The 25,362-nt window shown below is 51.2% G+C and overlaps 1 protein-coding gene across 8 annotated transcripts in view; it reads right to left on the bottom strand.

Moving 5' to 3' along the window:
• Window positions 1-375: 375 nt before the first annotated feature.
• The window catches only part of PCBP3 (poly(rC) binding protein 3), a gene marked incomplete at both ends in the record, with an annotated part of 39,650 nt that continues 14,663 nt past the window's right edge, over window positions 376-25,362 (bottom strand). The window contains 13 exons of one of the 8 annotated variants that reach the window (XM_080347042.1): window positions 376-412; window positions 2,073-2,242; window positions 4,667-4,719; window positions 7,567-7,626; window positions 8,382-8,460; window positions 12,529-12,570; window positions 15,773-15,847; window positions 18,504-18,632; window positions 19,434-19,565; window positions 19,987-20,103; window positions 20,752-20,784; window positions 21,763-21,786; window positions 22,086-22,157. In XM_080347042.1, the coding sequence (XP_080203168.1) occupies window positions 376-412; window positions 2,073-2,242; window positions 4,667-4,719; window positions 7,567-7,626; window positions 8,382-8,460; window positions 12,529-12,570; window positions 15,773-15,847; window positions 18,504-18,632; window positions 19,434-19,565; window positions 19,987-20,103; window positions 20,752-20,784; window positions 21,763-21,786; window positions 22,086-22,157 (1,023 nt within the window). Of the gene's footprint in view, window positions 413-2,072; window positions 2,243-4,666; window positions 4,720-7,566; window positions 7,627-8,381; window positions 8,461-12,528; window positions 12,571-15,703; window positions 15,848-18,503; window positions 18,633-19,433; window positions 19,566-19,986; window positions 20,104-20,751; window positions 20,785-21,762; window positions 21,787-22,085; window positions 22,158-25,362 lie in introns of those variants that run through there. The other 7 variants (XM_080347043.1, XM_080347044.1, XM_080347046.1 and 4 more) reach the window with 7 other exon arrangements.

Below are 25,362 nucleotides of genomic sequence, written 5' to 3'. Positions count from 1 at the left end.
ACGTGTAAGTAGCTACGCTAGACTGACACTAGAGACTCCGTCACCTTCTGAAGTCTCACCAGCAGAAAAAAAACAAACAACAACCAACCCCCCCTCCCCACCCCCCAAAAAGCAGATGAAGTAATAGTATCGTACGCTGAAAACAAGGACCATAACCAAAGAGTTCGGGAGCAGCCTCGGGAGCACAGTAAGGAGCTTGTAAAGAAATGTTCCAGTGTGTGCATATGTGTGTGTATTTATATATATATATATATTTGTTAGTAAAGAAAAGAGTATCTGTGGAGGCAAAGGGAAGACGGTAAATGTACAGGCTGGGTGGAGTGCCGGTGGCTGGAGAGGGTCGGGTGGTGCGGAGTGGAGGATGGTGGGTGGAAATTAGAGTGCGCCCATTCCAGTGACCTCAGACGTCAGCCTAGAATAGACAGGGGCAGAGAGAGGGGTGGGGGGGAGACAAAAACAAGCGCTTAATATCTGGAGCAGAAAAGAAAACGAAGACCCTGCGGGGCAGCGCTTCTCCTCTTGCCTACACCCCGCTCAGACTGGGGGGGCAAAGCATCACTGGGCAGCTTGGGGGTCCCTGCAGAGGGCACAGGAGGACGCTGTGGCAGAGGCATCACTCACCAGGGATGCTGGCAGGAGAGATCCGAGCACACAGCTTCATTTCTACCACCATCCTTCCCACGGAGGACATGCAGCTGTCCCAGCCCACTCGGGTTCTTCGTTTTGCTCTGGTTTTCAGAACTACAGGAGAGGCTGAGCTCTGCCCCATCCTGCCCCCCGCCAGGTCACCTCTGCCTCCACCACAGCACAGGCTGCAGCTCAGACAGGTAACCAAGAGCCACTCGTTTTTCTTTTCTTTCCCTCTCTTGTCTCAAGAGGTGGGAGCGGGAGGGGATGGGCAAGGAGCTGTGGGGAAAGACGCTCAGCAGGGCTGTCCCTGTCCCTCTCCTGGGCGTCTGGAGAGGTGCCACAGGTGCGGGCAGCAGGACAGCAGGGCAGGACAGGATGGTGGAGGTCTGTTGCAGGTTGGGGCTGAGGTGGGTTGGGTGTAAGGAGGAGAAATCACACACAGACCTCACTGGTGCTCCCAGCCCGCACCCCAACGAACGTCAGAGTCGCCGCCAACAGCCTGCTCCATCCTTGGGACCCCGCTGGGAGCCTCCCATGGCCCCACATGTCCTGGGATGGCGGCAGGTTGGTGAGGCACCAACTCTGCCCAAGGCAGAGCGCACAGACAGATGGACGGGCTTGGCTTGCATGGCTGTGCCAGGTGGGCATGAAGCCACCAAAAGGCCCTGTCTCCCATTAAGCTCCCCATCCATGAGTCCACAGGCACAGGCGAACAGGTCTGTGTGAGCACCCGGGACACAGCTCACCGCTGGCACAGAGCTGGTCCCCAAGCCCCTTCCAGCTACTTCTTCCCCATACACGCCCCTCGCAGTGCTTTGCCCGACCCCTGGTCCCCCTCGGCACAGGCAGCATTGCCCCTGGTCCCGAGGCAGTGTTGGGAGCACTCAGCCCCTGCAAAGTCCTGCATGAAAAGGAAGCAATCAGGCTATTCCCATGTCTTGCTTTTATTGGACTGATTATTTTCACTGGATGGAGAAAAGCCTTTGGGAGGCCTGGAAGCGCGTGGAAGAGGCTCTGATGCAGCGGTAAGCGATGCTGGGATCCCAGTGAGCAGGTCCCAAGTGATGCTTCCCCACCACCACCTCAGCTCCGTCCCCATCCCCTGCCTCGTCTGCAGGGAAAGGCGGTGGCAATTTTGCCCACACATGAGCAAAATCCTCGAGCGAGGGTGGCGGGTGGGCAGGCGACTGGCACAACCTGTGGCTGCTCCACCAGCAGCGAAGTAGCTCCCAGTCCCCAGCCAAAGTGCCAGCTGGGGCGAGAGGTCCCACTGCTGACGTCTGGTCCCTGCTCAGAGGTCTCAGCAAGCCACCATCCATCCCAGCCGGCCTCAGGAAGCCCCTCCTGGCCCGCGATGCCGGGAGCAAGCGCCGCTCCCACCGCGCCGGCAGGACGGGTTCAGCCGTGGCGGGAGGCAGCGGAGTTCGGCGAAGGGGTCTCACCTGGCGTTGATGAGGTACTGCGCGAGGCTGATGTTTGCAGGGGTTCCTGTGATGGTAATTTGGCGCTCTGATGACCCTTCCGTGGCGTTGGCAATTTTGATCTGCGCTCCCGACATCTGCCGAATTTCATTGATTTTGGTCCCTTGGCGTCCGATTATGCAGCCTATTAGCTAGAAAAAAAGCATGGAGGGAAGGTCTGAGAAGCGGCAGCTCTGGCCGTCACCGGCACCACAACTGCATGGCACTGGCCAGAAGCCTTCCTCCCCTGCCCTGGGGCATGAGTGGCATTGATGCTCATGAAAACAGTAAAGGGACAGCCCAGGGGTGAATCCCACCTGCACGTGAACACAGTCCTCCCAGGACACATCCAGCAGCCTGCCCTGCTTCCTGGGGGGCTAATTTCAGTTATCTGCACACAATGCCTGGCATCTCAGAAGGCTTCAGGAAGGGCAAGGCATTATACCGGGCTCATTTTGTTAATAATAATAAACATGGTCTAATGATGAGTCCATGTTTTGCAAGGGTATAAGGATGGCAATGTCACATTCCAGGCTGTGCTCCACACCCATCCTCTTGCCAGCCACAGCAAACCTGAAGGTGGTTATATGGGATGCATTATCAGAAGAAAACAAACCCACCACCTTCCACAGGGATAGCCTGACCCCAAGTGCCCCCTCATCAGCTGGTGCAACCACACACCATTGACAGCTTCCCATTGCTCACCCACTCCACCCTTCCTCTGCCCTATGGGGCACCCTCGCTGCAGCCAGCGCCTGCTCCCTCTGTCACCCCTTCAGCTCTCTCAGTGCAATGCAAGGGCTCGCTGGTATGCATGCTTTTGACAAGGAGGGCACCACGTGGCTGGTGATGCCAGCAGAAGAGGAGAATTATGCTTCAAAATGTGGCTTTCACCTCCTTGTGAAAAAGTTAGAGACACTTGGAGGCTTTAATTTCCTCAATGGTCCTTTTCCTCAACGGTCTTCATCTTGGCTCTTGCTCATTTGCACATCAAATTATGGCTCACTCAAGCACTTCCACAAGTTGGCAACGTGTATCAAGATGTCAGTATTTTCCAGAACAGGAATAAGGTATGTCCGCATGCCTTTCTTGGCCATCAGCATTTGAGCTTCTTTCTAAGGTTGCACCTGGGAATTTTATATGTGGGACACTCATCTTGGCAACTGCTGAGCTTCTGTTGCTGTCTGTAGAAGCAGAGACAAATGCTCCTCCAAAGGTTCACTGGTCCTGTTGTCAGATCATGGGGCTGGTCCTGTTGTCAGACAAACTACTGTGGTTTGTCCCATACAGACATGAATATATACCCCACTGCAGCACTGGGAGGGTACCAGTTATCTTGGGGGCTGCAGTGTGATGTACAGCCCAACAGCTGCACATCCTGCTTTTCACAGCACAGAAATAACTCAGAGATGCTTCAGCAAATAAATATCCCTTGTAGCTGGGAACTTGCTGGGGAGACCCAAGGAGCAAAGCCTATTTGGAGAAATGTTCAGCAACATCCAAGCATCTCTGCACAGCATTCAAGTTTCTCCTGATGGTCAGAGGAGTGACAAGATGGATTTCATCATCAGCTTTCCCTCAACTGTCCATTCTCTGCAGCACATCCACAAGCTGACCTATACCACTAAAATACGCCTGAAGACCTTTTGCTTTAAGAAACCAAAACCTGTTCTCTGCTTCCTGGGAAGGTAGCAGTGTGAATTTAAGAGTCTTCAAAGCAACAGGAGGCAGAGCTAGGGAGGCATTTTTCAGCAAGCAGAAAGATGCAGGTGATGACATTTAACAGTGTGCAGGTCAGATGAGAGCCAGGCTTTCAGTGAGTGGATGCTCCGAGTGTTCCCAAGTCCTGTGGCATGTCCCTCAGCATGTTAGAGGGGAGGAAAGGCCCTTTGCAAAGGGTGGCCTGATATTCCTCTCATTGCTGCCAGGGTTCTCCATCCCACATCCATCCCCCTGAGCATCCCCAAGCACTCTCCTCGCACCACTCAGTGCCTTGTGTGATTCCAGCCTCCTCCCAGCCAATATCCCAGTCCAATATCCACTTTACCATAACGCCTCCACCTATAAGACCCAAAAGCTGACTGCCACCAGTAGCAGGATGAGATGCACCACCCTTCAAAAGCTTGTGCGACACTTCATGACATTAGAAACACTCATTACTTACCTCCTCTCCAACCCCTCAGTAAGTATGCTCGATCCAGTGCTAGATTAAACGATTATGGTTTAATCAGGACTGGCTCACGAGCTCTCTCCCCTTCCCAGTGCTGTCAACTGGGCTTATTTCATGAGCACTGAGTTCATTTGGAAAGGGAAAAGGAGCATTAAGAAGGATTGTACCTAGGAAAGCTACCAAACGGGTAAAGTCCAGAAGGTGCTTTATGCTGCAGGCTGATCCCCAACAGGCTGCACATGGCACAGGTGAACCTGGTGAAGGGGCATCTCTAAATATATTTAACAAAGCCATATGCCTGCAGCTTATATATATATATATATATATGTACACACACACACACATATATATATGTGTACACACACAGAAACACACACATGGTGAGGAAGCACTTGGGTTTACTTACATCATTGGGAATGGTGAGTTCATGAGTACTGGCCGGGGGACTGGCATCCAAACCTGGGCATATGCAAGGGAAAATGGTTACAGCGTGCAAAGGCAGCGCGGTGGAGCTCCGCTGCTTTCCTGCATCAGTCAACACTGCAAAGGCTGTGTCCTGCTCCAGGGCCGGGAGGGGAAGGGGATCACACACGCTGGTACAAGGAGGAAGATGGAGGTTGCTACCTGAGTGCTGGAGCTGGGTGCCACCTGCCCCTGCATCCCTCACACTGGCTGGCCCACGAGTGCCTCGCTTCCCACCACCTTCCACTGGGAATGGCTTCAGACGAATGCAAGGTTGCAGAATCATCAGGGGTGTCTGAGAGAGTTGGGAAAAGCACCTTCACTTCTCCTCAGCAGCAGCCAGCCTGCTGGCTGGGAAACACAACCCTGAGGCAGCAGGAGGGATGTCCATGCACCCTCCAGCCCTCACTGGACCCCAGTAGAGAGCCCCTTAGCTACAACAGCAGCTCGGTGGCCTAAAACCGGTTTCCCCAGGGGATCCGGCAGTGCTTGTGCAGGGCAGCCTGCAAAGCACTGTGCAAGTTATGGCCCCACAGACTTGCATGCTGGATTTAAGCCAGACTGCTAAGACATGCACACTAGCTGGACCTGGTGTTGATGGTCCCTCTTCCTCCCAAGGGAATGCCTGGCAAACAGTAGGTAGCCAGCAGGCTACCGTTGCGTGTGCAGCTCCAAAGGCAAGAGGACAGCATGCCATAACGTTCCTGAGCCAGGCCAAACCCTGCCTCCCCCACAGGTTTCCATATTTAATCACCTCAATGCTGAAGCAGGGATGTCCTGTGTCAAATCTGCAAGAGAGAAGCTGCCTGGTGGATAACAAGAGTCTGCAGTAACCTCAAAAAAACTTTATCCATATGATATCAAGTACAGAGGAAGACTTTCAAGAGCAATATGTGCAAGAGCCCAAGACAGACGTGCAGAGTAAGGGGGTGCAGAGAAAAGCACAAGGAGACTGTAAGTGGTGGGCTGCTACAACACAAGACAGCAGGCAGCTCCGAATTCCTGGTCACCCAGCCCAACAGGGCTTCCTCCCGTTGCACGGCACGATGCTGCTGCCTTATCCACACTGAGCAACTTCTCCAAGCTACAGCCAAGTTTTGACAGTCTGCATTTCTGTTAAGGAGCTCCCATCCAGTTTGCCAGCAACAGCTGCCCAGGTTTTAAAAGCCAGAAGGTCTGAACTGATGTCTGATGTCTGGGTACCGGTGTACATCACCGGTACTGTCAAAGCAAGATTTCTAAAATACTAAAATGAATGCTTAGGTTGCAATCCCATTTGAGCATCACCCCTAGAAAGGAGAATATCAGGTATCCTCGATTTGCTCTTGCATGATTCCTGTGCTTTCCCACATGCACCTCCCTTTCAGAGACACAATGCTTGGGTACGCTGCCCAGGCACCAGCTTGCAGAAAGTCTACCACATTTTTCACTCAGGTGCACACAGAAAGGCAGGGAATGGGGATGCAAATCCTCCACTCAGCAGCCGTACACCCTCCTTCACCCCTGCTGGGTGCACTAACGCCAAAACCTGCACAAAACAGCTCCTGCCCAGGTTTTACGCAGTGGGCAACGCTTAATGCTGACTTTATAGCACACCATGTTAGAAGAGACATTTCACCAGCCCTGGACCATCTTTCACACCATGGCTCCTCACAGTCCAGGGGCAAATGTGCTGCACCTAACACAAAGACATGTTCCCCAGGGTGCAGATGGCTCCACCTCTTGGCCATGGGTTACAAGGCTCAGCTCAGTAGCAGCCTGGGTATGGCTGAAAGTGTGTTCTGAAGAAAGCAGAGCACTGGGGATGGGCTCAGAGCAACACCAAGGCACCCAGGGGGTCTTTAGAAATGGAGGCTGGGCTCCTGAGATTCATAGACAGGACCCCCTGCCCCACGTGCAGATGGTACACATGCTGCTGAAAGCCCTCGGGACATGCAGTGCCATGATACTACATCATAACAGCCATCGAGGAATGGCCACATTGTTCTCCATCACCTGCAGACTGTTTATTTCATCATACCAGGTCCTCTCTCTCTGATAGCACACATGCAATTCCCCACAGCAGTAACATGGTGGGGTCAGGGCAGGATTAGCACCTCGGGTGATTGCACAGGGCAAAGCAGGGCATGCAGAAAACAAGGCTGCAGAGACTGGTATCATAAAATCTGTATCCACTATAGCTTTGTGGGGTCTGTTTACTTAGGCTGTGTTTGCTTGCATAGCTAGGTGATGTCCCCAGGCTCTCTCGAGGCGTGCGATGGGATGCACCTCGGCTGGCACAGAACACGTGAGCATCTGGCTCATGTCGCCTATGAGCCTCCAGGTCTCAGCATAACTCCTCTAAGCAATGGTAGGTTATAAAAGATAAGCATGTTCAGCACATATGGATGAATGTGTGGGACATTTGCCATCAAAATTTCTCCGAGATTACAGGCCTGCTTTGTCTCCTCAGGGTCCTGTCCCACTAAAAATGCAGCTCACCCTGAATGGCTGAGAGACAGCTAAAATTGTGTCTTGTTTCTGCTCCCACAGGCATTTTTCTACTGTTTCTGAGCAAAGTTTATGCAAAATTAAATGAAAGAATAAGGGCAATGGCTCTGATGTCTTCCTGTTACACAAACATCAAAAACCAAGGCAATGAACTCCAGGCACTTTTCTTTTGGCATGCTGTACAAATGAGAATGGCAGGTAGGTGCTGCCCGCTCTCTCCTTGCCCACCAAGAAAACCTGCTGTCTTCTCCACAAATACCACCATTCATCTAGGAGCACAACAATGGCACAGTCCTATCTAAGAAACATATTTCAACAGAAGCCTGTTTATTTCCCTGTAGCTTTGTGTTTTACCTGATGACTGGCCCATCAGATTTTGAGCTTCTTCGGAGGAATGTAAGGGCAGCTTTTCTCCTGAAGAGCAAAGAAGAAACACATTTAATGCTTTTGCCTTCGAGGAGATAAGCAATGTCACTTCATCTAGGAAGCTCAAAATATGATGAACATACTGTCAGAAAAGGCATTTCCAACTGGCACTTTGACCACCAAGTAAGCAAAGGAGTCTCCATCCCCTGTGCTCTATCTTTTTCCCAGATCACCGTGAAATACGTTTGCTGCCATGCCAGCCTTGGGGACAAGGCTGCTGAGCCACGCCACATCACATCTGTCTGTCCTACCATCAAAATGCTCCTTCCCATCACTCTACCCAGCGAGGGGTGCCCGGCTTTGAACTGCTCCTCGCAGTCACCGAGTCAGCATCCCTGGCCGGCACCCAGCTGGTCCCCTCAGGAACACGGGGATGTCCCACCGGGGTCCGGATCAGCACACGGCAGGGGATGCTGCCTCCTCTGGGCAGGGGAGGATGGGACTGGCACTCATCGCTTCTGCTGGGGAAGCCAGCAAAGCTGGGAGCGAGGTATCACATTATCACAGTATGTGGCTTGGCAGGAGCAGCCCAGGTGCGCACGGTGAAGGGCTGAGAGCTCACCCGTGAGGACCGTCACCCCCAAACATCCATCCTGTCTCCCTGTTAGCCTTTCCCCGTGGACATTGCAACTTCAATTTTACTTGCCCTGCTTGTTGCCATCAAATAGCATGAGTTCAGAAAGAGAGAGAAACTCTACAGGTAAGAAGAGAAGGATATCTAGAAAGGGTGTGTGGGTACGTACCAGGGAAAGCGGGGGTGGTCTGTCCAAGGGGAGTAAAGGGGGTTTGCTGCATAGCCAACTGGTGGAGCTTGGTCAACTGCTGAGGGGTAGGAGGGACATTAGAGCTAAGAAGGTTATTTTCATAGAGTACAACAAGTCACACCGAAAATCAAGAATGAAATTATAACGGAAGAAAAAAAAAAAAAAAAGAAAAGGAAACAAAAGAAAAACCAAACCAGGAAGCCATGGTGAGACATGGCAAAAACATTAGCAGAAGGACTTGGCCTGGGTAGAATGCAATAAAGCCCAAATCTTTTGCAGAAGTGCTTGGTCAGGGTCTGAAGTACGATACCAGCAAGAAGCCCATTCTCGGTTTCCACCCCTCATCAAACGGTTCAGCCCCTTTGGCGCGAGCGAGCAGCCGGCTGCTGCCTCCCCTCCTGGGCTACGCAACCTGCAACCAGAGGCTGCTGTTCACTTCAGGGTGGCTTTAGAGCACTGCCAGGCTGGTGGCCACCACGGGCCAGCAGCCAGAACACCCTTTTTGTGCAGCTGGAGCCGCATCGTGACCACTTGCCCCTGCAGCAAACGCTCTCGTGCTGCACCTCTGATGGGAAACACATCTGGGAGATGGACAAACTGCAGCTTGGAATGTCAGTGTGGTATGAGCGCAAGCCCCTTAGCAGTGTGGGGAAATAAGGGCTTCAGCCATGACCAGTAGGTATTTCAGATCCTTGTATCCCTTGTCATGCCAGGGAGGTTTTTGTGCCCCGTCTGGAAGTGGTTGCATAGAGAGGAGTTTGTCTGGAATACATTTTGTGCTCCGTTTCACTGCTCCAAATTAAAAAATAAAAATAAATTAAATAAAAAGAAAATAAAACAAAAGAAAACCAAACCAAACTGGGCTGAAATCTAGCAGTGAGCAGGAGGGAGGGTCTCTATCACCTCCCACTCGGCAATTTCAGAGGTGCTCAGAGGGTTGCCAGGATCACATCATCCCCCAAAAGCAAACCGCTCCTTGCACACAGGGTAGGATTTCCACATTTGGGGGAGAAACAATACTCAAAAACCTCCTTGCTCCTGCAGCGTGGCTGGGCAGGGAGTGCGGGGGGTCTGGCCGGCAGCAGCAAGGGGGAAGCGCTGGAGACAGCAGCTCCAGGAGGCTGAGCAGACCAGGGGCAGAGACTGGGGGAGGCAGCGGGGAGGGGAAATGCCTGCAGATCCCCAGAGAAATAGCCAAGGGAGCCCTGCCTGGCAAAGCTGTGAGGACTTCCAGACTTGAGGAGAACATCTCACCACCCCAGGAGGAGAGGCAGGTGCACATCTTGCCCTCTACAGCACGGGAGATAAGCCAAAGGTGTGAGTGCTACAGTGGGCTCCTGCCAAAACAGTTAGCTCTGGGTAGGACCTGGCACACCATCACTTCTGCAAGCAGCAGAGACATCAGCATCCACTGCTTTTTAATTTAAGAACTATCCTACTTTCTAACAAATTAAACCCAGGTGAGGCCTGTTTGTGGAGCTCCTTGTTAGAACCAGTCCCAGTGGTTGGACTCCAGATGAAACCTCCTCCTGCCTCTTTGCTGGCACTGCTGAGGAGCAGAGGTCCTGTTTCACCCAACAGGGCAAACACCAAAATCTTTTATCATACTGATCTAGCATATTTTTAAGACATAGTTTGGGTAGTGGTATCTAGCAAACACCCATAATAACAGCAACAAAAAAATGTACAAGAGAAGAGGATGGCTATGCCTACATGTTAATGTGCAAGCTGTTATGTGAGTGCTTGCAGGGAATTAAACATCTCTCCTGTTTTCTGGAAAAAGCTGAAAGCAAAAACCTGAGAGCATTTCTTCAAACTCTGGTTTTCCCCATAGACCAGCGGGAAGTTCCCCCACTGGCACTGCCGGGAGGAACAGGACAGGACCTGACAGCAGCGCTGGGACCAACGTACAGCCATGCCCAGCATCACTAGGTACTCATAGCAATGCCCGGTTACATCCCATTGGCTGGCAGCCTCGTGCGTACTGAGAAGTGATGCCCTGGTTGCGGAGATTTCCTGTGCTTGACATTCATTTCACTCCCAAATACCCCTGACTCCTGGCTGCCATGGCCATCTTTTCATCGCCTGTCACAAATTTCATGAAGACAGGTAAGCTACACATCACTTCCCAAATGGCTTATGAGCACCCAGGCAATGCTGAAGCCCTTCGTGAGCCAAAACTCCTGCTGACCTGGTGTTTTTTTCCCAGGGGATAAAAATCAAGGCAGCAGCTCTTCTTTTAACTTCGGCATTTGAAATTCTGCCGACTCCGCAGCCACAGGTCTGCAAACGGCATCCACTAAACACAGACATCTGCAAGAGCGAGGGCAATACCCTGAAATCATGTCCCAGACTGGTTTCTGCACCAAACGGTGTTTAAAATGACCAGTCCAGAGAGCTGTAAGGATGGAGCACGTGGCCCCCATATGAACAAATTTTTCCAGGTCCCAGTGGATCTGCTGGGAATAGGGCAGAACGCAGCCAGCAAATGTATTAAATGTATTTTATTGCTGTCAATCAGAAGAGTATAATAACAAGGAAAACACTGTCACCACTGTTTGCAAAGTAAAACTGGGACATAGAATATATTAATCTATGCTTGCTAAATACGCAGGTTTATTTCTTTATATTCCACTTATGAAGTAAAAGTGAAGTGCACACAATTAAGAATATTTCTAAGCAGTCGTCACAGCAGACTATTCAAAGTACAGGCATACTGGTGCCACATGGAGAGCCAAAGCCTGGCCTCCACTAAACTGGGTGAAATAACTGCTCCTAAGATCAAAAACCATCCTACAGCTCCTATGGGGAGCGTGCATTCCTGGTATTGAACAGCCCTGCCCTATTCTCAATCATGCAAAAAGTAATCCTGTGATTTAATACCCAACACACCCAGCAGCAAGAGGAGCACCAAGCTATGTCCAACTCTTCCTGTGCACGGGCTCGCTGGAGAAGACTTTCCACCCGGACCTCACCACTTACAGCAAAGCCGCATCCCCAGAGCCGCACTTTGTGCTCAGCCCCCACTGCAGACCCCTTGCATGTCAGCAAGAAGTGGCCTCTGAGGCGACTTGCCAGCTATTTTATCCCTGCCGAAACACAGAACACTGCAGCTTTTTCCAAGAGCTCCCCAATATGTGTCAGCCGTGATGACCCCAGAAGCTGAGCAGCTGTCTGCTGACAGCAAGGAGCTGCTGGCATTGCGGTGCTTTTCATAGCAAAATCCTTCAAAACAGACTTGGTTTGCTATTTCTGTCGGTACTTTTACACACAGACGTGCTAGCAGTTATTCCCTACATGTTCCCCCACAAATGTGCTGTAGCTCCTGACCAAGCACAGTGCAAGCAGGGGAACCTGAGCATCACCAAAACCCATCCGCGCTGCAAGCCTGAACGGCGCCTGTCTCCACAACAAAGAGTGCGACACAAAGCAGGGACCATGCCCGTGATGCTCCCCCCGGGGCGACAGAGAGACAAACCCAGCAAGACAGATGCCAAACCTATGGTGACCGCTTGGGCTGGGGGTCCAGCTCCCCGGGGAGGCGCAGAACTCTCAGCAAGGTGAGACCCAGCAGCGTGGTGGGCGGCCATCCTCTCCATCCCTCTGGGGGACACAGGTGGCATTTTGCCCAGCCTCAGCACCTGCTTCCAAGTCACCCCAAAATGGCACATCTCCCCTGCCAAGACTTCAAGTAAGAGAGCCCGCACTGCTGGAGCTCTGGCTTCTCACCACCCCACCAAGGCACTCAGCACCTAAATAAGCCCTTGGCTTACCAACATTTTAAGGACAAGGAGGAAACAGAATGAAAAGTTGTGTGGTTTTTTTTTTCCTTTCTTTGTGCGTTTTGATCATTTTGAGGCACAAAATGCATACAGTATGGTTTCTCTCGGAACAAAGGGATAGCACTGAACAATGCAAACAATTTAGCATCAGGCCAAGTCCTCAGAATTCATAACGTTTAGTGCTAACAGGTTAAAAGGCTATTCAAAGTATTACAGATACTACACACCGCCAGTTACTTTGAAAATGTGCTATTAATATTATTGTCTAATATTAATATTTTGTGAATTAACAGTAGCATGCAGGTGACATAAAAGGGTATAAGAAAAATTAGGGTAAAACTCACATCCGGGTGTGGAATAGCGTATTGTCCCTGAATTGTATAGGCCTGCAAAAGAAAAAAAACAAACATGCTATTAGGGTTGGCAAGAGGTGGTGGCAAAGCCTCGTGACTCTCCGCAGGGACTGATCTCCCTGGGGTTTGCTGCTTTCTGCCTGTTGTGGGGTAAATGCTGTGAACGCAGGGGCGGAATAGGAGCTCAGCCCCCTCCCTGCTCTGCCTGGGACCCCTTCCCACCCCCAAATAGCCGAGCAGGGGATGCTGAGCACCGTGACTCTGGCACATCTCTCCCCTTGCTCTGCTGCCGGTGAAACCGGAGTGCAGGATCTTGAATTTTGACTTAACCAGCTCAATTTTGAGGCTGGAGGGGATGAGCAGCCAGCAGTTGCCCAGGGGAAAAGCCTCCTTTGTGCTGCATTAAATTCACTGGGGCAACAAGTCCCTGAGGTGGGAAGGAGACATACCCCTTCCTTCGATCAATGCCAGAGCACGTTGAGCTACCTAACTTGAAGGGCTTGGGCTCAGTTTAGCCTTTCCAAAAGGAAGGAAACAGCTCTTTAAATGTGTCAGAATTGCATGGACTGGGAAGACTGGGCTTTGCTGTACAAAAGATGCTCATCAAACCAGAATTATCTGTGTAGCGGATGCAGGGTAACATCACCGTTGCCCTTCGCACCTTAAGCGTGAGCGTAGGAAGCAAGCCAGTGCAGTGAGCCTCTCCGTGATTTCAGTGCGCAACTCCGAACATGCTTTACAGATCCCCAGTATATCCCAGTGCTCTGCTGGGGGAAGTGACATTGCTGCGCAGAAAGACAGCTGCTGCTGATGTCTCACCAAGCATGGAGAGCGCTCAGGGCCAGGCTGCCTGCACTGCAATGCCTTTCACCAGCAATAATCAACAAATCCATGCAAATGTCTGCCAGGCAGACTGCTTAGTGTTTTTAACATCGTTTCTAGCAATCCTTTCTCTTTTGTAAATAACGTGAAAATATGCACCACTGTGGGTAAAGAGACAGACGCTAGAGAGCCCAATATTTTGGACTTAATCAGCTAGCAAAACGTATCTTACTGGTTGACATGTTATTCAAATGATTCTGAAAAAATGGCGAAAGAGATGGATAACACTTAAAAGGGAGAGTAAAGACAGCCAAGAAAAAGAAAAAAATACCCTCTGAACCTCCTGCAAATTTCCGACATTGTTTGCAAACAGCAAAGCATTTTGTGTGAGGAAAAACCCCCAAAATCCTGGAGGAGGAAGAAGGCAAAGCCCCGTGCACAGAAACAGCAATCCCAGTGCCTACCGGCATCCTACTGCAATGGCACTGGTGTGCTTGTGGGGACGTGGCAGAGGTTGCTCTAAACAGTTCACTCTCTCCTGGTGGTTTAATTTGGTCATTGATTAGGACAATTGATTAGAAAAAGCCAATTAAAGGCAGGAAGCTGTCTTGGACAGATGCAACCCAACTCTGACAGCACCCTGGCTTTCTGCAGGGGCTGCCATTGCACATGGACGATGGGGCTGATCCCTTCAGCAGTTGCCACTGGCCACTGTGACCCTCAGCCTGCTGAGCTCCTGCAGGTTCAGCCCACCCCAAGCAGCACCACTGGCTGTCACCTGCTACCCTCTGCCCACCTGCCCCACGTCACCCCTCGGGCAGAGCTCCCATTTCAGCGATGGTCACCTCTTCCCACCATGTCACTTCTGTGCAAGACACCAACCATTTGCCAGGAGGAGAAACGCTACCTCCACCTTACTCTCCCTTTTGAGAAGATAAGTTCACCAAGCAGCTGGACTCAAAAGCTCTTTTCCAGAACGGCAGCTCAGACCAAACGGCACGCTCCTTCCCATGCCGGTAGTGACTAAATGATGCACTCTGCCTGAAATAACCTGTGCTTTGGGCTTTGCTCCCAGCCTCAGCTTGCCCTTCTGCTATTTATTAAGCTTGGAGACAAACTAAATAACTTGTGTGGTGCTGCTCTGGATGGCATTTGCTGTAGCTTTGTGGCACTGGCTCTACCTGGCTGCTGGAGCTCCTGGCAAAGTACCTCTCCTGCTAGATCCCGGTGCACCACAGCATGATGGCATCACCTGGTGAGGTGAACAGGTGAGGCTGAAAAAGGCTCAAATCCCCTCTTCAAAAGTATCTGCCCACTTGACCGCTCATTTCATAAATCACATGCCACCGGAGGCTGATTTTTGTTTGCAGAACAACCACCAGCTCCCATGCCATGTGTGTGCAGTTATCCTGCAAAGAAAAAATCTGCCATCACTTCCCAAGGGTCACTAGAAATCCCACATCATGCTTGCAAGCCTGCAGACCGAGCCCTGAGCAGTGTCATCGAAGGCAATGCCATGCAGGCTCTCCTGTGGGCAGAGCTGAGACCCAGCTGTGCAGCAGAGGTCCTGGTATGGTTTGGGGAAGCAGCACTCTGAACCAGCCCAGCACCATCGATGGAGATGACTCTGTCACAGGGGTGCCCTCAAGAGAGGCTCAGCATGGTTCTGGAGTGGCTGGGATGACCCTTTTCTATCTCAGGTTTATTGCAACTGTGTGAAGTTATTTTTAATTGGAGCTAGAGATGTCAGAAAACAAACACTTGCAGCCACTGTGAGAGCATTGTCATTGACTCTTGTTCAACAAGCCTTTTCTCATTTTCTCCTTCACACAGGTAACTGCTAGCAAATACTGAATTGGCGTACAATAAAGCAAACTCAAGCTGGATTTTGATCCAGGAGCTATTTAGAAACAGGACTCAACAAGGCATAAATGCCTGCAAAAATCAGTATTTTGAGCACATGAGCCTATCAGAAACACAGTGGGTTAGGCGTGGTGCTTTGGGACATGGTTTAGAGGTGGACTTGGCAATTTTAGGTTAATGGTTGGACCCAAAGATTTTAAGGGTCTTTTCCAACATAAATGATTCTATGATTCCCCAGGCCACACTAACACCTCCACGCTCTCTCCAGCCTTTTCTCAGTGCGCAGCAGAGCTAACACCTCTCTTCCCTGGGCTGGCCCTTTCCTTATCCTTCAGCACCCATTGCAGGAGCTGAGCCGTCTGGCCTGGCCCTGCAACCTGCCAGCAGTTCTGCAAAAGAGCTTTCAGTCCACCTGCCGTGGGACACGACGGATGGGATGACACCATGCAAGTCAGAAGGCAAGAAACCTGAGTGCACTAACGGGCAGCGGCTGGTGCTGCAGTAAAAGGCTGAGGTTGGCAGTGGAGGCTGCAAGCGGGTCGGCTCTTACCTGACCACCTGCAAAAATGACAGGGGTGGAGGCGGGCTTTGGGCGGTAGGGAATGGTGGCACCTTTTGGTGGGGACTAGGAAAAGGGACAAGGAGAGGGAGAGAGAACATTAGAACAGCTTTCCTGAAACGGCGGCAAAAAGAGCGTTAGAAAAGCACCCGACGGAACACGGCCCCCGGGGCCGCTGCCAGCAACACCCGCACCAGGCAAACCGCGTTTCTGGACAGGAGGACATGGGGGAAATTGGTGTTTAACGGACAATGAGGACAACCTGGGGTACAGGAGATGCTCTGAAAGGCACAGGACCCTAAATCACTTCCTGGACCTCCACTGCCTCCCTCGCCTTTGCTCTGCTCTCCGCGAACTATGTTGCCTGGTCTGGACTAGAGCCTGAGGCTGGAATGCAGAGCCCTTCTCAAAACACCCTGGGGAGATGCTCCAGGTGCAGCAAGAGGAGGAGGCATAACCACAGACGAGGATTTTCACTCCCACCTGCCAGAAGCATCCAGTGCAGTGGCTTTCTTTGCCATCTGAGAGCTCTTGCACGCTACAGCCCATCCCGGAGTTGCACAGCCCTGGCGAGCAGCAGGAGATGTGGCACAGCATTGTGAGCGGGGGCATCAGAAGGAGTGAGCAGACCATCTAAGTGATCTGGTGCGGTCCTCAAGCTCTTTGACCCCTTTCATCTTCCTCACCACTGGAACAGGGTCACCTTCAGGATGTGGTTTGGTCTATTTGCCATCCAGACTGGGATGTGGATGGTCACGCAGAGGATGCTGCGAGGCACCGTCATTGTGGTCAAGATCTTCCATGCCCTGGTGGGGCAAGCATCAGCAATCGCTTTGGCTGGGGTGCTGAGCACGGGAGGAGCCAGAGGCTTGAAATCCCTCTCAGATGGCAACACCAGTGTTTCTAGAGATCTCATCCTAGGGCTGCATGAGCAGCCAGCCAAACGCCAGCAGCAGAGGACAGACCAGCCCTCCTCCTGCGGCAGCGTGCCCTGGGGCAGCCCTGCTCCAGCTGGCCAGGACATCTCGCTCCTTGCTGCAGCAGGTAGGTCCGAGCAGAAGCTGTAGCGATGTACATGAAGATGTAGTGGTGCATCCCTCTGCGTGACACACGGGACCATCTCACACAAGTTATCTTTCTCTTGGATTTCTCTTGAACAGGCCACAGAAGAGACTTTGGCGGTTTCTAGGGATCAGGAGAGATTTCAGATAAACTCCTGGTTCTATCTGAGTGAAATCACCCAGTTACTGCTATGTAAGGATTGGCAATATAAATTACGCTATCTTATGGAAAAGTCTTCATTTTTTCTGTACATTATTAAACACATCTACTTGCAGCCAAGTGACATATCCAAATCTTCCTGCTGAGCACAGGTCTGCAGGAAAGCTGCATGATCAAAGCACAGCCTCTATAATTACAAACCTGCTTTTTCTTGTATTGCATTATAGAACTTGGAAGGGATTGGCAAGGATTTCTATGGTAAGATAATTTAAGACAGAAAGGTTATAAGGAGCATCTCTGTGGACTGTTAAAGTCAGCAGACTTCCCAGATTTCAGAGGAGCAGAAACCCTTACTATGGTCAGTGAGAAGAGCAGCCACCAAAGACTTTAAAACACACCTGCAAGTGTCACCTGGGGCCCACCCCTACCACAGTGCAGAGCATAACCTGGAGTCACCCTGCAGCTAAAATCACACCCTTCTGGCAGCAGTGTCCCTGCCTGAGCATCACCACCAACAGCGGTGGGTAACGGGGCTGGTGGCAATTCCTCCTTAGCCCTTCCGATGCTGAACTGAAGTTGGTTACACTTGGGTTTGCTTCACCTCCACCAAGCCTTGGCATCCTCATGTGAAGCTCTTGCAGCGGCAAACACGCTTCTCCCTGATGTGAAAGGGCAGCTGTGTGCGGGCTGGGCAGCAAGGCAATGGGCCTGATGGGGGTCTGTGCCTGTCCACTTCTGGGGGGCACCAGAAGCAGAAGGTGTCACCATCCTGTGTCCTGAGGGGTTTTCTCCTGGAGCTTCTCCCCTCCAAAGTAGTTAGCATGGACGTAAGGCACGTGCCCACAGCCATTCCCAGCAATAAGCCATTGGTGCAGCAGCATCTCTCCAGAGACCTTCAAGCTCTGCTCATCAGCCTTTCTCCCAGACAAAGCCCACTCTGGACACATGTCCACATGCCCTATGGGGCCTGCTCTCCACCAGTGTTCCTCACTACCTTTCCCACCGTGCCTGGCTGGAGCTTTGTGCTCCCGGCCCCTGGAGGTGATGCAGGTGATGCACTGGCCTCTTCCTCCCAGCTGTCATTCTCACAGGACACCACGAGCCCCACATGGAAGAGGCCATGTGCTCAGTGGGATGGCTGCAGCCCCCGTCTCTTTCCCACAGCACACTCAGCACTGCTGGGACACCAGGCTATGGCTGCCCCAGCTCACCCCATCTCCTCTGGCATTGCTCTCTCCTGAAGCCACCCTGTGCTACCACACAAACCATCTCCTTTGGGGCACCCGACCAGGCAGGTTTCCGTGGTGAGACTCCAGAAACAATGTACAAAGACAGTGGGGAAAATACACTGGGTGGGATTCAAACAGAGGTACCAGGAAATGAGTGGTCCGACAACGCGTGGTGAAGGGTACGAGAGACACGCTCCACAGCTCCCAGTGCTGTTGTGGTGCCAGCTGGGTTTTTTTCCTATATACTTTACCCCCTTTGTCACAGACTGTACCTCCAGCATCACCACACAGATCTGTTTGACACACTGGATAATTGCGTCGGGTGTCCCCGAGATTGTCACTGCCCGCTCCGTGGAGTTGGGCAGCATGTCCCCCGCCACTTGAACCTGAGCACCTGTTGACTGGAGACAGAAAGAGAGAGGAGGAGAAATCCCACAGCTGAATTGCCTCTCCTTGAAGCCAGCGCCAGCTCCAAAACCACACGCCTCCCAAGAGCCATGGTGCCCCACGCGAGCTGAGATGCGGCACCCTGCCTGCATCCACGGGAGCACACCGGCAAGGTCCCGTGAGAAAGGCACGGACCTGTTGGACAGGCTCCAGAGGGGGCCACAAAAATGATCAAGGGGCTGAAGCACCTCTCCTATGAGGACAGGCTGAGAGAGTTGGGGTTGTTCAGCCTGGAGAAGACTCTGTAGAGTCTTCTTATTGTGGCCTTTCAGTAGTTAAAAGTGGCCTATAAGAAAGATGGAGCCAGACTTTTTAGCAGGGCCTGTTGCAACAGGACAAGGGGTAATGGTTTTAAACTAAAAGAGGGGAGAATCAGGCTGGACATGAGGAATAAATTTTTTACACTGAGGGTGGTGAAACACCAGCCCAGATTGCCCAGAGAGGTGGTAGATGTCCCATCCCTGGAGATATCCCAGGTCAGGTTGGACGGGGCTCTGAGCAGCCTGAGCTAGTGAAGATGTCCCTGCTCATTGCAGGAGGTTTGGACTAGATGACCTTCGAAGGTCCCTTCCAACCCAAACCATTCTATGATTCTGTGATGCTGCTCCTATGTCAACAGGACCATCCTGGGAAGCAACATGGTGCATGATGCTCGCAGTGTAAGGATCCTCCTTTCCAAGGCAGTTCCTCTTTGGTTACAGATCAGCTCTGAGGAGCTGTGACTGCACACAATAACAAAATCAAGTCTGCCTTACCTCCCTGATTTCCTTGATCTTGGAGCCACCCTTGCCAATCAGCGAGCCACACTGACTAGCCGGCACGACCAGCCTCAGTGTCACTGGAGGCTTGCTGGTAGCAGTGCTGTTGCTCATTGAGTTGGTTATGTCCTTGGGAAGGAAGAATGCAACACATCAGCTCTTGGTACCCAACCCGACGCCTGTCATCCAGGCCAACCCAAATGCTCTGGGCCAGAGAAGAGGGGTCATGTCCCCCAGACTGTGGCTGGTTTCTGTCTGCAGCTGCATCACTGCACATCCCAGCAGTTAATTAACTGTGAGGCCTCTGAGACAGATCACTAAAACTCAGTTGTTGCCTAGTTAGAGATGTCTGGAAGGTTTTGTCCCAAGGTCATGTACCAGTTAAGCAAGCCCAGCCAGGCACACACGGGTTGGAGGTATCCAGGCCCATCTGCACCACTGGCTCTAGCGGTGGGCACGCTGAAGCTCTGCTCAGCTGGTGGGCCACCCAAGGGTCTAGATGCAGACTCTTCTACTCTGTCCTCTTGGGGAAAGGGCTCACATTGCTCACCTCCTCAAATTTGTAGGCGATCATGGCAAAAGCCTTGAAGATGGCATCAGTGGGGCCGGTGATGGTCACAATTCGCTCGGGGCAGTTTCCCTCCGAGATGTTGATCCTGGCCCCGCTCTGGAAAGAGAAGGGCAGTGCTGGAATAGCGACAACCAAGCAACACACGGGGATGTGCCAGAGGCACAGCCCTTCCTCTGCGTCAAGTCCTGTCCCAGCCTGGTCCCTTGTCCTCTCCTCTGTGCCAGCCTCTTGATATCGCACCTAACCTTAAAAACTCCCATCTCTGGTCCCCATGACGCTTCCAGTGCTGCCTCATCCTGACCCCTAGAAAGGGTTCCCAAGCATCCACTTTACGGCTTTTACTGCAATGCAAACCCACAGGATCAAGACAAGATCAGCTTGTGGGATCGTTGTTTGTAAAAAGAACAGTGTTGCTTACTGGTCTGATATAATAACTCTTTGGTAGCTGCAGGCACAAAGACCTTGGACAAACTCTTATGAGTGACTTCAATATTTCATTAATAGCAAATTCTTGGCTCTGGAAAATTCCCATTAAATGTAGTAGGAGTTTGTCTGAGAACAGAGTGAGAAAATGGGACCAAAGAACTCTGGGCATGGCCAGCTTGCATGTCCTGATCCTGGGAGTTACTGCACATATTGCAAAGGAATACGCAGCTATGGCCGCTGCTAGGCAGGACAGCCCGATACCCTCCCCACCTCTCTCCCCTCCTCCTACAAACCCTTCTACAGAGCAGGGTCGCTCACCTCCTCACGCATCTTCTTCACAGTCTCTCCTTTCTGAAATAAGAAGCAGAAACACAAGATAGTACTGAACATTCAAGACTTCCACCTTGAAAACAGCCCTTCCAAACATGTATCTCTCTAACACATGGCAACATGTAACCAAACATCTGGGCAGTTCTGTGATGACTGGCCCTCCATCCTCACGCGATGGGCGGCTGAAGAGCTGTGTGTAAGCCATTGTAGTCCCGCTTCCCACGTCTGCACGACGTGACAGCTACTAAGGCACAGCTGCAGCCTCCACCTCCCTTTCTGTGTTTCCCATAAGGAGGAAAACCGCACAGAAAAAGCTCAGAAACTGGTCCTGTGCTAAGAAAAGCACTTACAGAGTGGCTTCAAAGAGCAGTTCCTGATCTGGTGTCTATAGAAAGATCTATTATTTTTCTATCCAGATGGAAAGCAAGTACAACTGTGAAACTTCCCAGGGCTGGACATGTTGATGGAAAAATAAGGCACAAGCATATAGGGGGAAGGTGTTCATGTTGCAAACCTTTGCCACCATAAACCTGCCTTGTAGAAACGTGAAAAACTAAATCCTGTACAGTCAGGACTTTCCAAGTGACTGTGGCAAACACCAGGGAGCAGAGCACCTTGTGAAGCTTTTCTGCACAAGCTAAAGGGTGTCCTGTGGCCTCAGGGACAAGTGCTGCAGAACTTAAATGGGCCTGTGTGACACTTAAATTTCTCTTAATGAAGCAATTTGATTAAAATGTCAGGACAACACGTTGATCATAAACACCTATTCATGACTCCAGTGAAGCACCCAGAAACAGCACTAGGTAAGTTTGGTGGTGTTTTGGTTTTTTTTAGGTGAATTATCTTTGAGGAGAATTTGCCTCACAAATGTAGTAACAAGCTCATGCACACCAAACATTTAAAGACATCACAGCGAAGAGGTTACTGGCATCTACCACACCACAGGCAGCAAATAGTGCAGGCAATAGCATTAAATACACATTTAAAAGACATCCTTACCTTTCCAATGATGCTTCCAACTTCCTACAAAAGAAAAAAAGCCAGGCACAAAGGAATCAATATTACAAAACATGAAGACAATCAAGCCCAACCCCATAAAGAAGCCAAGAGCTGGTGCACACTGTCTCCAGCAGAAGGACAAGGTGAGTTGCAGGCATGACAGGGGCCAGAAGCACCATGCCACCCTCCCCATCAGCAAGACACCTGGTCCTGGCAGCCTGGGTCTGGGGAGGTGGTGTGTGGGGATGTCCGGATCGGGGCTCAGCCAGAACAGAGGCAGAAGAGGGGGCTGCAAGGAAACCCCCTCACTGGGAGCCCCTTACCTTGCCGTGCATCAGCAGCCGGATGGTGAGGGTGACGTTCAGGCCGCCTTCGGAGACTTTCGACTCCATTTCCTACCAGGGGATGGGAGACGTGCGTTAGCTGGGAGAGCAGCCCCGGCGCAGAAGGAGACAGCACCACGGCCGTATCACCTGGGGACAGAGAGGGGAAAGGTTTTCTCTCAAAACAGGCCCGTTTCTTGATGTGGGATCCTGCAGAGCACGGGAAAGCCACAGCTGGAGCTGCTGCAGGGAGATGTCGTGCGCTGAGCACCTTTGTGGGTGCGCATCAGGCTGGCCACTCGCTGCAGAAGCCATTGTGGGAGCACAGACTCGAGTGTCGGAAGTGGCACAGCCGAAGGGCTTGCCCACACCTGCGCTAGCCAAAAAATAGCTGTGCCCAGCTGGACACAGGGGCAGGGAGTCAGTGGAGCAGCCCAGCCAAAGAGCGATGGCTGAACTGGTACTTTAAAAGACCCAGGGCATCTACCCAGCAAACCAAAATTCACCATTTTAAGTGTGAAAGAGCACTCAGAAAAAACAAAAGCCAGTTTTTCAGTAACTGGAAAATATAAGGAAGGATGGAGCTGGTGTCCTCATTGCTACAGATCTTTCCAACCTGATCTGTGAGCACCCTAGCTGGGCACTCCATCTCAGGACCACACCATTTCTAGCCATTTGGGTTCTGCATGTAACCAAATCTCTGCGAGTTTTCCCAGTGCTGTCACGTTCCTTTCCCTTCCCATTCTCTCTCTTTCCTCCCCTGCCCTCTAGAGGGGAAAACACCGCTGATGTTTTGAAGGCACAGGAAAAAAAAAAAACCCAAATCACACAGTACTGCAACAAATCCTTCCTTTTCTTCCCTGACACCTCCTGAATGGCATCTCTGCATTAGGACCCAAAATATGAAATGTCTTTGCAGCCTATGTCTCAACTGCATGGGGAGAGTGGTCCTGTCTCAGAGGGAGGTGCCAGCATCCTTCTACGTGCAGTGGCATGAGATTTGCAGCCATTCTCTCTCATGTTACTGAATCCCTCAGTATTTATCAGATGGGAGATTCTTCATCCTGGTCATGAGCATCTGGAATTTTCCTTTGGTCGGACAGGGACTTTGACCAAAAAATGGGTGGTAGAACAGTTCTAAGTATTACATTAATGGAAAGAGGCAGTGGGGATGAATAAACATGCAGCAATGCACAAATTATGGCTGGGAGATGCGTTTGATGCAAAACCTCTTCCAAGAGGTTATTATGAAACCCAGAATGGATAAAACCCCCGTGGTCAACAGGGAGATGACGTTCCCAGCAAGATTACAGGAGACCACTCAATGGGAATGAGGTTGCTTATAACCTACTTGCAAATGCTGATCTTGAGGCAGCTGGGTGTTAACATGAAAAGAAAAAAAAAATACAGAAAAATCCCCACAAGAAGGTTAAGAAATTAAATGTGTTGAAGATGTCAAGCCAAAAGGCACTGTTAAGGGTCGGGGGGAAGAGAATATTTCAGAGGAAGAAGGTGACACAAGAAGGGCTGACACACAATAGCATAACATGAGAGATCAGGAACTTTCAAGACCAAGCCCACTGCAAGGAAACAATGAAGGAAAATAAAATAACTGGTTGAGTTGGTTAACCCCATCTTAGTTTCTTTGCAGGGCAAGCAGTGCTGAAAAGCATGAATGGGCTGATTTGTGGAGGTCAGCACTGCTGGTGCTCCTGATGTACCAGGAGACAAAATGCCCCAAAAAGTACCAAAGAGGTGCCTCTGCCACATAGGGGGACAGCCATCCCGGGGGTGTCCTGACCCAGGAGCCACCTAGCTAGGGAAAGAAACAAAGGTGTGACACCACTGCAACCACCCAGGAGGTACACGCCAATGGAGGGGTTCAGCTCCCTTCCCGCCTGATGAGCATCCTCTAACAGCAGAGCCAGAGGAAGGCAGAGGCTGCTCACAATTGATGGCCACGGCATCTCCACATGCAGTGGCTCCCATGGCTTGCACGTCTCAATGAGGCGGCTCACGACTTGCCCGCTAAGGACCGGCCAAATTCACCGTTTTGCTTTCATCAAATGTCCTAGAGCGGCAGGGCTCATCGCAAGGGTGTCTGCCATCCCCTGCTCCACATCCCTCGCAGGAAGAATCCTGCATCAGGCCGTTATGTAAATGTTTCCAATTGATTGAAAAAGTGGGTCATGTGTTAGCCAAATGCTCCTGGCTTTAAGATTTATCAGCATTATTAAATTAAACACGCTTCATGCTCCAGCAAGCAGGAAAGCTACATTGGCCTTTTCTTAATCATACTAGTGAAAGGTAAGTCTTTTATATGGGGGTTCATGAGCTCAATGGAAGTGATGGGAACAATAGAGCCGAGGCATTTACCCTGGGCGCGTGCCTCCCCCAACAGCCTTCATTCTTCACGGACAAAGGGCTGGGAAAAATTATCCCCCAAACGCCATTTTGAGCACTTCAGAGCATCCCCTGCCTGGAGAGAGACCCATCTCAGACCCTTCCTCTTCATCGCTGTATTCTGCCTACTTCACAACAGCTTTGAAATGGCTTCTTCGTCCATCTACTTGAAAGCCCTGAGGACATCATTATGTCCAGTCCAATGGATAGAGTATGTCCAGAGCACAACTCCAACCCAGTGCAAAGCAGCTGCAGCCCTGCAGAAGTCAAAAGAAGCAGTATTTGGAGACAGAAGTGTCGAGTTTAGCCCTGAAATAGACATTGCACAGCTCTGCCGAGCATCGTGCCTGGGCAACCATGGGAGAAGGACCAGAGCAGCATCCTCCCAAGCGCAGCCATGGCAGGGAGCAGCCCAATATCTTTGTATGGCAGCAAGGGGAGCCTTGCAGGGTGGGGAGCACAGTGCTCAGCACTGATCTGCCCCAAACCAGCCAAATAACATCTTTCTAAAGGATGATCCCATTGCAGAATAAATAGGCCTTTTACATGCAGCTGTCTTTTGGAAAAGTGCTCAGAAGTGGCATCATCAGTATTCAGAGCAATCTGGTTCTCCCTTGTTCCTTAGTTTTGAGATTAAATATACTCAATTCTGAGAAATTTCCTTAATCTATCCGTAACTCCCTATGTCTGCGAAAGCAGCTCAGGTGCCAGTGACCAAGGACAATAAGGAGAAGAAGGAGGAAAATGGAAACCCAGAACAGCAGAAAGACTTCTCTTCTACACGTGCAAACATACACACTCCAATTTTCCTCCTGTCCCGTTTTTTAGAGCTTGGAGCAATTGCCTAAGCTGGCACTCTTGCGTTTATGCTGGC

Source organism: Nesoenas mayeri (genome assembly GCF_963082525.1).
Source record: "Nesoenas mayeri genome assembly, chromosome: 6".
In the NCBI taxonomy this organism is placed as follows: domain Eukaryota; kingdom Metazoa; phylum Chordata; class Aves; order Columbiformes; family Columbidae; genus Nesoenas; species Nesoenas mayeri.
This window is presented reverse-complemented; position numbering and strand designations above follow the sequence as displayed.